This window comes from Bradysia coprophila (assembly GCF_014529535.1).
Source record: "Bradysia coprophila strain Holo2 chromosome IV unlocalized genomic scaffold, BU_Bcop_v1 contig_106, whole genome shotgun sequence".
Lineage (NCBI taxonomy): Eukaryota > Metazoa > Arthropoda > Insecta > Diptera > Sciaridae > Bradysia > Bradysia coprophila.
Genome location: NW_023503372.1, coordinates 3,670,284 through 3,682,916, shown reverse-complemented (window position 1 = coordinate 3,682,916; position 12,633 = coordinate 3,670,284). Strand labels below are relative to the sequence as shown.

The 12,633-nt window shown below is 38.1% G+C and overlaps 4 protein-coding genes across 6 annotated transcripts; 2 read left to right on the top strand and 2 right to left on the bottom strand.

Moving 5' to 3' along the window:
• The first annotated feature begins 496 nt into the window (after positions 1-496).
• On the top strand, positions 497-1,947 carry LOC119071019 (crustapain-like). 2 transcript variants are annotated; one of them, XM_037175619.1, is made up of 3 exons: positions 497-654; positions 1,519-1,580; positions 1,654-1,947. In XM_037175619.1, the coding sequence occupies exons 1-3, from the start codon at positions 651-653 to the stop codon at positions 1,846-1,848; spliced, it is 261 nt and encodes an 86-aa protein (XP_037031514.1). In that variant the 5' UTR covers positions 497-650; the 3' UTR covers positions 1,849-1,947. The 2 variants fall into 2 exon arrangements, with proteins under 2 accessions (XP_037031514.1, XP_037031513.1); XM_037175618.1 differs by having other exon boundaries at positions 542-678; positions 1,654-1,939.
• Positions 1,793-3,304, bottom strand: LOC119070995 (procathepsin L-like). The gene is made up of 3 exons (XM_037175589.1): positions 3,070-3,304; positions 2,692-3,007; positions 1,793-2,630 (listed from the first exon to the last, which is right to left on the bottom strand). The coding sequence occupies exons 1-3, from the start codon at positions 3,163-3,165 to the stop codon at positions 2,032-2,034; spliced, it is 1,011 nt and encodes a 336-aa protein (XP_037031484.1). The 5' UTR covers positions 3,166-3,304; the 3' UTR covers positions 1,793-2,031.
• A 1,128-nt stretch (positions 3,305-4,432) lies between these two features.
• Positions 4,433-5,943, top strand: LOC119070997 (1,5-anhydro-D-fructose reductase-like). The gene is made up of 5 exons (XM_037175591.1): positions 4,433-4,600; positions 4,671-4,838; positions 4,973-5,151; positions 5,218-5,572; positions 5,656-5,943. Exons 1-5 carry the CDS (start codon positions 4,532-4,534, stop codon positions 5,857-5,859), a joined length of 975 nt encoding a protein of 324 aa, XP_037031486.1. The 5' UTR covers positions 4,433-4,531; the 3' UTR covers positions 5,860-5,943.
• Positions 5,944-9,914: 3,971 nt separating this feature from the next.
• On the bottom strand, positions 9,915-12,055 carry LOC119070979. 2 transcript variants are annotated; one of them, XM_037175562.1, is made up of 5 exons: positions 11,987-12,055; positions 10,997-11,869; positions 10,768-10,925; positions 10,475-10,706; positions 9,915-10,412 (listed from the first exon to the last, which is right to left on the bottom strand). In XM_037175562.1, the coding sequence occupies exons 1-5, from the start codon at positions 11,994-11,996 to the stop codon at positions 9,982-9,984; spliced, it is 1,704 nt and encodes a 567-aa protein (XP_037031457.1). In that variant the 5' UTR covers positions 11,997-12,055; the 3' UTR covers positions 9,915-9,981. The 2 variants fall into 2 exon arrangements, with proteins under 2 accessions (XP_037031457.1, XP_037031458.1); XM_037175563.1 differs by having other exon boundaries at positions 10,997-12,051.
• Positions 12,056-12,633: the final 578 nt, after the last annotated feature.

The window sequence follows — 12,633 nt, the reverse complement described above, 5'->3', positions numbered from 1 at the left end:
TACTTGTCACCATCGGTGCACAAAACCCGTGCTGCCTAGTGACTTATCCAAAAAGAGTTATTGTCACTCTAAAGAAGTACTCTTCTTTCTTCTTCATTCCACACTTTTTTTGAGAAGTTTAAGTTACGTTCTACCAAGAATAACCTTTGTGACTCGTCGAAATGAAACGTACATTCACTGAGAACTGATTGTGTGCGTGAAAGAGACTCTGTATTCACCTCGTACTATACATGCGAAGGTACGTCTTTTGTTCGTAATATTGCTTAGGATGGATCAATGTTGAAAAATTTAAGCAGGAACCAGAAACAGTTGTGAATATTCGTTCAATAAGATCTTTTTAGGAAAAGACCTTAGTCAAATTTGGTTAACTACCTGCAATACTGACTTAATATGACCGCATAACCAATATCAACTTTGCTTTTTCTGTGTTTCAACACAAACGGATACTATCCACCCTAATGTTGATGTGTGTTTTGTTACATCCAAAGAAACAGCTGATTCCCTTTCTATGTAGTTTTCCCCCATTTTCAATCGTGACAGCTAAATTTCAATAACAAAAAATCCAGTTCGAGAATAGAACTTGACGAGTGATCGCATTCAATATTTTCGTATCGTGATTCGTGATAATTTAATTTGAATTTATTACTACTATGGGTGAGTCGATTATGAGTAATTTTGGTAAGACCTGTGTGTATGATCTGATCGGTGTCTGGTGTTCTTTGTTTTTCATATTAATATAAACAATGGGGACAGGGAACGAGTGTATGAACTAACAAAAACAAATGATTCACGGAATGGATCAAAGTCCGCTGATACACACTTATTCCATTGCATTCCTAGCATTTTCTAGTTGAAATGCATTTTTGTTGAGTATAGCAATTTAACACTCATACCAATTCGGTTGATTCAACTTTCTTTTTTTTCATCGTCGCATCAATTATATATGTAATGGAACTACGACTCTGCCTACCTCTGCAACGCAGTATTATTTGTTCAATTTTTACATTATCATCGGAAAATATTGCCACAGTTGACAATATTATTGATAGTGATAGTATAGGGTAGCACGGAACTTCGGCAAACCGAGTTGAACCTCTATCTAGTTTCCACATAAAACTACAGCCAGATAGGAGTTGCTTTAATTGTACCGAAAAATCAATTGAGATCTGGGCGAGAAACGAATTAGTTGAATGAATGAATCAAATAGAGTTTCGATATTAGCCTGGATGGTTGTACTCGTACTTAACAATAGACTTAACTATAGACTGAAATACGATTTTTTATATACGTATGGATTGCACGAAACAAATAAAGCGAACGGTTGAGAGATGAGTGGTACTTAGAGTGCTAAAACTGGACAGTATGTCATACAAATGTTGGCATTGAAATGCACTCTAAAAAAATTCTTACAAATATTTGACAGCTGTCACTATGATCACTCATACTTGCAGTGCGTTGATCCCAACCGATTCGTTTCGAGCGATCGTATTCTATGATGAAATTGCTTTGTTATTTCAGCTGACGAATTGAAGAACGTTAACATAAATTCGAATGTAAACGATCTCTGGGAGATCTACAAGGTAATCGTAGTACTGCCAGAACTGGGAACCGTATGCCCTATTTTTTTTAAATTCATTTTTAATACAATTTTAGAAGGAGCACAACAAGTCATTCGGTGATCCGGAGGAGGAAAACCGCAGATTTCAAATATTCGTCGAAACAGTCAAAACGATAATCGAGCACAACGCTAAACATGAGCGTGGAGAAGTCACATTCAAAATGGGCATCAATGCATTCTCTCATTTACTTCCCGAGGAAAGACCGGGTGGTTACAAAAAACCTGCATAATGCGAATGGTAAAGGATGTACGTGGCTTTTCAACCGATTTAATGTTTTGTAAATTTCTTATTTTGTTAACAATTATAATAAGGCGATCTGATGACTCGATTTTCTATTTTTTTGAACAAAGAAATTCCATGAGACTTGCTTGTTTGACTTCCATTCCTTTCCTTAAACTGTGTTTTCTAAAAATTACAAAACCGGAAACGACACATCCGTAGCTATATTGCAATGATTCCCTTTATTCCGAGCTATTTTTGCGTACCCTTTATCGCCAAACGATTCACCCCACGAGTTTTTAATTAGCCAATACTCCAACCCTTTGTACTCACCATAACCGACAATCAATACAGCGTGATTCATGTAGTCACTACTACGGTGACACGTTTTGTCATAGAGTACAGACTTGCCGACAAACTGTCGTGTATTGTTCGTCACTTCCATTGCCGCAGAGATTGGTCCAATTTTGGCAATCGCTTTCATCAAAAAGTTTTCATCGCCAGGTGGCAACTGCACATATCCTCGGATTTTTGAAACTTTTTTCAATTTTTTTACGGAACATGATTCGTTCTTGCCAGAGTAGGGATAGTCACTTTCACTTGCAATACCATTTTTGATGATGTAGTCGAACGACTGTGACATGACGCCACTAATGCATCCCTCATTTCCATAGTTGATCGTACAGTCAACTATTTCTTGAGCAGACAATTCAACCAGTACATTGTACTTCTTGAATAGTTGGGCTTCAATACTTCCAATGGCGGAGAAAGCATAACAGGCTCCACATGCACCTAAATTAATTCCGTCTGTACTGATGTATTTAAGTAAGAAAAAGATTCTAAAGTCTTAAACCTTGTCTTTTGACCCGACTAACTGCTCCTTCCTCAATCCAATTGACTTGGTTAGGAATGTCAGAACGTCGATTCGACGTATCCCACGGGATATTATTAAAATTTGCCAATTTCATCATTTTTGAATTGAAACCCAAATGTGTACTTCGAAATTCATCGAAATCCATGTCAGCGAAAAGATTCACTCCCTTTTCGTATGTTTCCAGGTGGTTCTGGAACCGTACATTGTGTTCACAGATTGATTTTAAATTTTCGGAAAAGATGCTCTTGCGATGAAGTTCTTCTCGCATGTTGCGGTAGGTTTTTTCGTATCTTAACTTTGAAATACACATCAGTCATGATCTACAACACTACCACCCACATAATCCTTTTCATTTACCTTAAACTGATTCCACTCCTCATTCGCATCCGAACAATCTTGGCAACTGGAGTAGCTCGAACTATAAACAATTAAAATCGAAATCAACAGACGCATCGTTCGGTTCAGATAACTTCCTGGAGCCTGTTGCTGGAAATGCAACTAGATGATTACCGAAAATTGTTGAGCTACGGATTGTATTGTGATTCACAAAGGAATCTCTCAAATAATTTGTTTTCGTAACAAAAAAATATTTAGAAAATCGGAAAAACCGCCAACTTAGAAAGAAAGGGTAGAACAGATGAATGAACAACTGCAGTACCGATAAAAGGACGCGGTGAGTAGCGTTTTACCCGTTTTACCCAACAACGTTTTTAACCAAGGCTGTATACTTTGAGTAAGTATACAGCCTTGGTTTTTAACTAGGTGGAAAATCATTTAATGGACCTCACATTTTAGTGAGGGGGAAAGTACGCGAGCAAATACTGGGACATGTGCTATTTGCTATTGGCGCCAATAGAAGGAAATAGTGATTGCGGAAATAATTGCGTTAATAGTCTACAATAGCAAATAGATGGGACACGATTTGCTCGCTTAGTTTACCTCTCATTTTAGAACAGAGGAGTCTAGCGTGAAGGATCCCTTTACGACCATTACCGCAGATCGTCATTTTATTAGGTGCGCGGTGACATAAGGCTGTAAACTTGATTTGTTAGCTAGAGAGAATATTGTTCATATTGAAAATTCATCACGCCATACAGATTCGATTTTGGTGGACTTCTTTCTATGGAAAGGTAAGTTTCCGCGTATCTCATAAATGGCGATCTGCTTGACCTCCCAAAAGTTTACAGCCTTGGTAGCTCAATTGGTTTACTTTACTCTATTAATGGATTACTTGTGAATTTCACAACTTCCGTATTTCTGATCTGATTTAAATATTATCGGAACCACAAAACTGCTCCTAGCATGAACACTGAATTGACAAGTGTCAAATTTGGAGGCTGTAGTGATAAGAGCTTAGGATTGTATGTTTTAACTCATATAAAGAAAACAGGTCATCTGTCTTTACAAAAGAAACGCAGTGCATCTTCTGTGATTTCATCAGCCTCCGAATATTTTCTATATTCATGCTAGGAGCAGTGCTGTGTCTGACCAAAATTCCAAATAGTAGTCGGTTCTCATGGGTCGCACATAAAGAAATGCTGCGGTTCAACAATATATCGCATCAGCATGGCTTTATCTTTCAATTCGTTTAATCTCTCTGGTTTCGTCGTTTAGTGTTCGGGCTGTACCACCGTGTGTATGATATAAGTAAGTCAAAATGAACCGCAAAAACAAATATTTGATATAGTGTAGATACGGTGTGTGAAGACTCTTCATCAATTACATTTTCATTTGGCTGTCATTCATCAGAATATTGTTGTAGTGGAAATATTTCGATCCGTCGGAAAAACATCATCTTGGTAAAATTCGTGACCGCATAATGGTTGTTGAAACGATTAAGTTAAATGATGGCTACGAAATGCCAATATTCGGTTTGGGCACAATGTTCGTAAGTGCAATAAGACTGAATGGACGACTGGTTTATTATTTGAGTTGGTAAACTTTTTGATCATTCTCAGGCAAAAGAAGACGTCGGTATACAAGCGGTAAAAGATGCTGTCGACTTGGGCTATAGACATTTCGATACTGCCCACTTATATGGTAATGAGAAGCAAGTTGGGGATGGTATTCGAGCCAAGATTGCTGAAGGTGTTGTCAAACGTGAGGATATTTTCGTTGTTACAAAGGTAAATCGAACATTTTCGGCTCGTTCATAGCAAAATTTGCAAATTCACTGGCGAGTCAATAAAGATAAGACAAAAAATTGCTTTTCGATTAGAGGTTTCTTCGAAGATTATTGTACTCAATATTTGTATAATAGTTGTGGAATACGTACCATGAACCGGATAAAGTTGAATTGGCCTGTCGAAATTCTTGCAACAAGTTGGGATTGGATTACATTGATTTGTATCTGATGCATTCACCAATGGGTTTCGAATACCGTGGAGACACCGACGCTGATCTTTTTCCGAAAAATGCTGAGGGAACTGTGTTGTTTAAGTAAACTTTCACCCGTGACACTTTCTTCGTTTGTTAAATCAAAAGTTTTTTTTTAATCACCAATAGCGATGTCGACTACGTGGACACGTACAAAGCGATGGAAAAATTGGTAGCATCCGGTTTGGTCCGTAGCATTGGCGTGTCGAATTTCAACAGTGAGCAAATTGATCGCTTGCTTGCCAATTGTACAATCAAACCGGTAACGAATCAAATTGAAGTTGGCCCTAGCCTCAACCAGAAGAAGCTCACGAAATTCTGTAAGGAACGTGACATTGTTATAACCGGATTCAGTCCATTGGGACGTCCATATAACGCTGGACTAAATCCGAATTTGCCACCGCTTGCATTCTTAGACCCACGAGTTATTGCTATCGGTGAAAAATATGGAAAAACCGGAGCTCAGGTTGTGCTTCGATATTTGGTATGTCCGGAATTTTTGAACAAATTTTTAATGAAATTGGTTGCATTAATGATCGAAATCGAAAATTTGCTTTCATAATACAGTTTCAATTGGGCGTCGTGTTGATCCCTAAGTCATCCAATAAGCAGCGAATGAAGGAAAATATTGAGATTTTTGATTTTGAGTTGAAAGAGGATGAAGTTGCACTGCTGGAGACATTCAATACTGGCACGCGAACACTGCAATTGAATTACCATGAAGTGAAGTACTACAACCACAAGTACTTTCCAAATCATATCGAATTTTAACATTCATCAGCGTTAGATGTTCAGTATGGACTCACAATTTTTCTTGTTGATTTAAAAGAGCGAATTACAGTCGTTAAACAATGAGATATGTTGGTTTTGTGTATATTCAGGCTAGCCATCTGTCGATTCTGTCAGCTTTTAATGTGTTATTAGGGTCAGTAGACTGTTATGATGGGGTAGTGTATTTAAGGAGAAATTTCATTTGACCCTTCCACCAAGTGAAATGTTCGGAAATGTACCCATCTGTTTTAGGAAGGTAATAGTATGTTACGTCACAGTTTGTAAATATTTGTTTATGCAAGTGTGAGGATTGCGGAACGAGCCGAAGGCGAGTCAAGTAATCACATGTGATGTAAAGTGCACTTTACAGTTCATAAGCATGTAAAATGATTTTACATGCTTATGGACGGTAAAGTGCACTTACCGTCACAAACAGTATACGAGAAAGCATATGAGAAGAATCTGCCGGTGACAAAAAGACTAAATCAAATCAAGGATAGAACTCACGGTTATGGACTAACATACCTAGAGAAAAGTCCAATTGAGGAGTCGAAATGGATAAAAGAAGCTTGTCGATCGAATGTCTGCGACTTTCCTGAAAACTTGACTGCGGAAATGGTAAAAATCAGTACATGTAGCGTAACCTGACTAATAGTATTTTACATGACTAGGGATAAAAAGATGAAAAATAGAGTTTTCGTGTGAATTTTGTTGATCCGAGGCGAAGCCGAGGTAAATAAACACACGAAAACGAGACTTTTCACTTTTTATACCGAGTTATGTAATGGATTTTACATGCTAAGGGCGTCCAAAGAAGTGCTTGAAACATGAAAAGTACGGTTTTCGACGCATGTAGCATGTAAAATATATTGGAATTGTATAAATCAGTACATGGAGTACAACCTGACCAAAATATATCGCTTCGATTGTCTGATGTGTTTTGTTTCGATTTTGCTAACAACGCCTTTCGCTCTTTTTCTACATCTAAATGAAAAAAATATCTTTTTCATGTGTCGGGGCCGAAAATGAGGGAGTTTCGTTATTTTTCTCAGGTTTTCGACCCCTTACATGAAAAATTTTTTGAGTATCTGTTTTGGACGATTGATTTTAGGCACTTTCGCATGTAGCCCTCACTTCGTTCGGGCTACAACAAGCAAAATTGCCTAAAAACAATCGTCCAAAACAGATACACAAATAACTATTTCATGTGTCGGGGTCGAAAATGAGAGTTTCGAGATTTTTCTCGGGTTTTCGACCCCTTACATGAAATTTTTTTTGAGTATCTGTTTTGGACGATTGATTTTAGGCACCGACGAGCAGAGGTTTAACAATTTTCGAGTAATTGGAAAATCTTCCATTTTATCGTAGAAAGGCAAAGTATCCTTAACTATCCTAAGAGCCCGAATCGTTTCTTCTTATAGCTGCTCCCGATTGTTTAACACAAATTTATTGACGCTAAATCTTCGCTCAGGATCAGCATTCTCATCGCTGAGGGATAAATACGCATTGGCTAACTTAACAAAACTGGCCAAACTTTTCTCAAACACCAGACGAAAGTTAACTTATTAACGTTAACTAAATTGACAATATATGATTTTACACGCTACATGCGTCGAAAACCGTACTTTTCATGTTTTAAGCACTTCTTTCGACGCCCTCAGCATGTAAAATCCATTACATAACTCGGGATAAAAATGAAAAGTCTCGTTTTCGTGTGTTTTTCGACCTCGGCTTCGCCTCGGATCAACAAAATTCACACGAAAACTCTACTTTTCATCTTTTTATCCCTAGTCATGTAATAGTATTTTACATGACTAGGGATAAAAAGATGAAAAGTAGAGTTTTCGTGTGAATTTTGTTGATCCGAGGCGAAGCCGAGGTCAATAAACACACGAAAACGATACTTTTCATTTTTATCACGAGTTATGTAATGGATTTTACATGCTGAGGGCGTCGAAAGAAGTGCTTAAAACATGAAAAGTACGGTTTTCGACGCATGTAGCATGTAAAATACTAATATGCTTCCAACTGCGGAACGAAAAAAAAATGTAAACCCACGGGCAAGTGACAGATATGTAAGCCCACGCGGCGAAAGCTTCGCTTTCGTCCCATTGGCTTGCATTTTTCTGTCACTTTCGGCCCTTGGGTCTTACATTTTTCAACTGTCAACTTTCATATAACAAACAACAAACTCACCTTTCAGTGAATATCATAGGAAGGTGAGTTTTTTTATGTGGAATCGCTATTTCCTCCGGGTTGTATGGACAGACCATACCTGGTTTGTACTTAACTTTCATTGCTGATAGTGGGAGGACGAAATCCAGCTTCGGACATTTTTTTTTTAATTTTCTGTTTTTGTTTTCTTAATCCCTAAGAATCCAAAATCTATCATACACAAAAGACTCTATTATTGCAAAAGCTGGTATCTATCAAATGAGCTACGAATATTGCATGTTGTTAATAATTTTGTGCATCCGACAACTGAAATACGACCTATTTTGCCATGATTTTTCATTAAGAAATGTCAGTTTTTCCCGAACTATATATCGTGCGGGAAAAAACTTCATTTCTTTACGATTTATAGTGCGGGAAAAGAATTAGGGTACGGACCCCAGTATTCGGCATAGTTTAGAATATCGGCCACAACAATGGGTTTCATTGGGTTTCATTGTTCTAAACAATAGATGGCCGATATTCTAAACTATGCCGAATACTGGGGTCCGTACCCTACATGAATTTTTCTATGACTATACGATTGATTAAATTTAATATGGTGAATGTGAAGTGTGTATGTTTTCAAGTAAATTGATGTGTTTTGTCTATTTCAGTTGTCCGATGCACAAAACGTTGTTCGTACCTCGACAGGAAATGGATTTTTTCAGCACACGTCCTAATTTTCTAAAAACTTAGGACTGGTGCTGAAAAAATCGTCATTTCCTGCCTTGGTACGAAAAATACTATTTCCCAACTAATTTCTGACTTTGTTTAGGAAAAACGTATTTCCTAACTTAAATGCTAACTTAGGATGCGGACATCGAGTGCAAAGTGTTTAATTAGTCACTAGATGTGTAATTGTGACATGAGACGGCATGTCTACAACGTTTTAACACAGGGAGAACGGAGAACCATAGGTCGGAGACTGGTAGACGCTTTGAGCGAGTGCTGTTCTCGACAAGTATCGGGAAGCTCCATTCCGGAGTACTGTGGCTGGTGTAACTTGGCTGGGAGAGTAATGTAGTTGATTTTTGGATGACTTCAGTCTCAAATTTATATCGAGACAAAACTCCTTTTTTTTAATTTTATTTTAACATCGTTGGGTGGAATAATCATCATTCTCAGTTAATAAAAATAAAAGGACTTCAGCTTTGCGTCCAGGTTCCGAAGTTGCCGTATTTGAGAACTAAGTCGATTGTATTCTCTTACACCAGGTACCCAGTTTTCGAACATTATCACGCTAAGTTGCATTATAAGATCTTTGTGGTTTTCATCAGATATGAATTCACGCCGTAAGTGCGGTCGAAATTCAAAATGGAAAGTCTGCAGCTGCAGAAAAGGCGGACTCTCCGAACATTCACTATATTTCTAGTCATAACTCTAGTGGATCAACTAGCACCAAGCGGTGCTTATACTCCACCTGTAGGTCTTTTCAAGGCCGACAATCGTACAACATTACAACAGTTTAAAATAATTTTTTCTTGAGTTATTGCCGAAAAACTGTTTTCGGTACCCTCTGACATGTCTTCACTTTTGAGCGCTTTTCAAAGAAAACAATTTTTTTAAAGAAAAAGTGAAAGACACGTGTTTCCTAGAATTGAAAGACGAATCCAACGAGCTATCACTCATTAAAATCGGAGACCGCTTGTTTCCAAAGTTAAAAAATCACCTGAAGATTTGGCGATATCACTCTTAATTGTCAAAGTTCATAGAAGTTATAAGTGAGGATTTCACTCCATCACACCATATCAAGTCCTTCTATGAACAATGCAGTATCTGATGCGTATTTTCAATGAACCAGTCATTTTGAATAAATAGATTTTTTAATTCAAAAACGGAAATCAACTTTTTCGAAACATTTTATGTGCAAAGACGATTTTAACACAGAAAGCATGAACATGTTGCCGTTTACATATCACGAAGGTGAACTAAAACTTCGTACGATCGAAAATTAATCTCTTGACCTCTAAATGAAACATACAATACACCATGCGACCGATGAACCTTACCGGGAATATAGTTTCCATGATGCATAGTTCGACCGAAAAACAAATTTTCGTTTTCGACCGTGCAGCCCGCAATAACTGCATTTTCAGGTACTTCTCCATTCATGCCTTGTTCCCATCCGTATGTCCCAGGATCCATGCGCACAAAGTCGAAATCGGTGACTTCTACTTCGTGTCCACCATACGACACATACGCTTCACGCTGTTGTCGAAATATTATTTTAGCTGGCAGTAGATCGCCTTGATACCAAGCTCTTCCCAAATATGTTTTGTAATTGTGGTCGTCGTAGCCTATGAAAATTCCGTCTGACGGAGCACCACTGCCAGTGTACGCTGCAATAGAAATGATTTTTAATTGAAAGTAGGATTGATTTCGGTTCCTCGACTGAACTTACGATTTTTCACATTTTCTGCGACTAGGATGTCAAATTCAGGACACGTGTTCATATATTCATATACTCTCATCGTACCATCCATACACGCTAGTCCGATAGAATTATTGTCACCGTATCCTCGTGCGATGAACACTGGTTCTGTAAACGAAATTGACACGGCACCAAGTGGAATCTCACCATTCACACATTTACGCCATTTGTATCCACTGCCGCATAAAATTTCTGTTTTCGCCTAAAATTTCATTTGTTCTTTTATGGATGATGAAACTAATTGAGCTAGCGAATCATCTTACGTCTGAGTCGGCGGCGGGGTTAATATAGTGGCCCGCAGCTTGAGGCTCTTCCCCTTCTTTGCAATAAAGATAAATGAAAATCATATTCGAACCTGTGTAGAAGGCGCTCGCCGGAAGTTCAATTTCTTCTAAATCATCCACTTCAGTCCAAACTGCGTCTGACAAAGGAAGTAAATTTCAGTTCGCTCGATGCAAATATTTGCTTCATACATTGTAACGCATACAATACCTTGAAACGTGCACCATTTCCTTCGGACTGTTGTGACCGCATTCCTGATATCTGCCCGAATTCGGTCGACTTCAGCGGTAAAGTAGAAATCTCTCTGAATTGCAAGACATTTATCGAATTCCTTTTCAGTTAGTGATTCCAAACGCAACAGTTTTTCAGTGCCGTTGAGGATTTCTCGTTGATTTTCTGCGGTTATTTCGCGACCAGTGGCAACACAATGAGCTCGGGATAGCCTAATCATTGCATCGAACAAGTCAACCTCAGTGCAGTCAATGGCATCCAATTTGAAAACTGACTTCAGCTCATCGATACTGATCTTCTCGAAATCTTCGGAGGCGAAAAACTCCAACGGCTGGATTCGAATGTATTGTAGGCACTTATTGAGGAGATCCGTCGCAGCGGAATAGAAGAGTTGATGGTAAATCCATGGAACGGTTGACACACACAAATGCATCTCCAAATATTCTAAACATTGTGATTCGATTCCCGTCAGACCGAAGTAGTTGGATTTTTGGAAAATGTCGATAACATTCTCCTCGTTCAGATTGATTCTGTCCGTGTAGATGTAGAGTAGAATTTCCATGAAATTTTCCCTACTTATGCCATCCACTGTGATAATGTCTGACGGAGGAAATGTTTCATTTCCGAATACTATTTTGTGTAGAACTGGACTGGCCAATGCAACGATCAGTTTGTGTGCCGGTATTTCCTCTTTGGTCTCATTAATAACGAACAAAAGATCAGAACAAAATGTGTTGCCGACGAGATGTTCCAAGCGCGCACTCAGTGTCTCATTGTACTTAATGTCAATAGAAGAAGCATCCATGACTTGATTCATAATGGCGCGGTGAACTGGCAAATTGATTTTTTTTTCTACGATTTTTATGCAAAAGAATTTCAGATTATTTGAAGCGCTAAACTAATATCACTGAATGCTGAAAATATATTTCAGTAAACTGAGTCAACACAAAAAAATGAACAAAAAATCACCGTTCCACATTCGACGATTTACAAATTATTGCGAGATGATCATCGTTTATCGATGTTAATCAGTGTTGGAAAGCACAATTTTTAACTATAGATTTTGATACGGTCTCAGTTCTGTATTCCGTTTTGTTGAGAACAATATGATGTCATAGATTGTGAAGGTGATATGGACAAGCTTTTGTTTCTGAGATGAAATCACACTCTAAGAGTTTTTGTTTACAAACAAAAGAACGAAAAGAGAACGATATCGTAATATCACCAAACTTTGCTGTCCATGTAGTCAGAAATTCGGCTGAGTAACAACGAAAGCGGAACGCCGTAAAAAGGAATTTTTCTGTGTGTTTTTTACATTAGGCTTTGGCAAAGGACCATTTCTTTACATGAAGAATGTCCTGAAGTGTTAGAACATATCGAAGGCAACATCACGGGCATGTCTCCGATATTTCAGAAACTACTGAACTACTGATTTTGATATCCCTAAAGTTATGAATTTTGAGCTCGCTTGACATAAATTTCAGTGAAATAGCTTTCTTCGTCGTATTCTCTAGAAGCCTCTTAGTTTTTCGACAATATCTTCCGAACCATGTGGCCGATTGATTTCATGATGGCGCTCAAAATACACCCCTTTTAAGACTGTACAATTTTTTGTG

What these genes read in the sequence shown, in the direction of transcription:
- LOC119070979 (XM_037175562.1), bottom strand. An exon ending in GAAATGGTGCACGTTTCAAG is followed by an intron (nt 10,926 to 10,996) that starts GTATTGTATGCG and finishes TTCCTTTGTCAG; the next exon opens with ACGCAGTTTGGACTGAAGTG. An exon ending in CGCAGAAAATGTGAAAAATC is followed by an intron (nt 10,413 to 10,474) that starts GTAAGTTCAGTC and finishes TTTCTATTGCAG; the next exon opens with CGTACACTGGCAGTGGTGCT.
- LOC119071019 (XM_037175618.1), top strand. Translation starts at nt 651, where the DNA reads ATGGGTGAGTCGATTATGAGTAATTTTG. An exon ending in GTCGATTATGAGTAATTTTG is followed by an intron (nt 679 to 1,518) that starts GTAAGACCTGTG and finishes TTGTTATTTCAG; the next exon opens with CTGACGAATTGAAGAACGTT. An exon ending in ATCTCTGGGAGATCTACAAG is followed by an intron (nt 1,581 to 1,653) that starts GTAATCGTAGTA and finishes ATACAATTTTAG; the next exon opens with AAGGAGCACAACAAGTCATT.
- LOC119070995 (XM_037175589.1), bottom strand. Translation starts at nt 3,165, where the DNA reads ATGCGTCTGTTGATTTCGATTTTAATTGTTTATAGTTCGAGCTACTCC. An exon ending in AGGAGTGGAATCAGTTTAAG is followed by an intron (nt 3,008 to 3,069) that starts GTAAATGAAAAG and finishes TGTATTTCAAAG; the next exon opens with TTAAGATACGAAAAAACCTA. An exon ending in TAGTCGGGTCAAAAGACAAG is followed by an intron (nt 2,631 to 2,691) that starts GTTTAAGACTTT and finishes GAATTAATTTAG; the next exon opens with GTGCATGTGGAGCCTGTTAT.
- LOC119070997 (XM_037175591.1), top strand. Translation starts at nt 4,532, where the DNA reads ATGGTTGTTGAAACGATTAAGTTAAATGATGGCTACGAAATGCCAATA. An exon ending in GAGGGAACTGTGTTGTTTAA is followed by an intron (nt 5,152 to 5,217) that starts GTAAACTTTCAC and finishes AATCACCAATAG; the next exon opens with CGATGTCGACTACGTGGACA. An exon ending in AGGTTGTGCTTCGATATTTG is followed by an intron (nt 5,573 to 5,655) that starts GTATGTCCGGAA and finishes TTCATAATACAG; the next exon opens with TTTCAATTGGGCGTCGTGTT.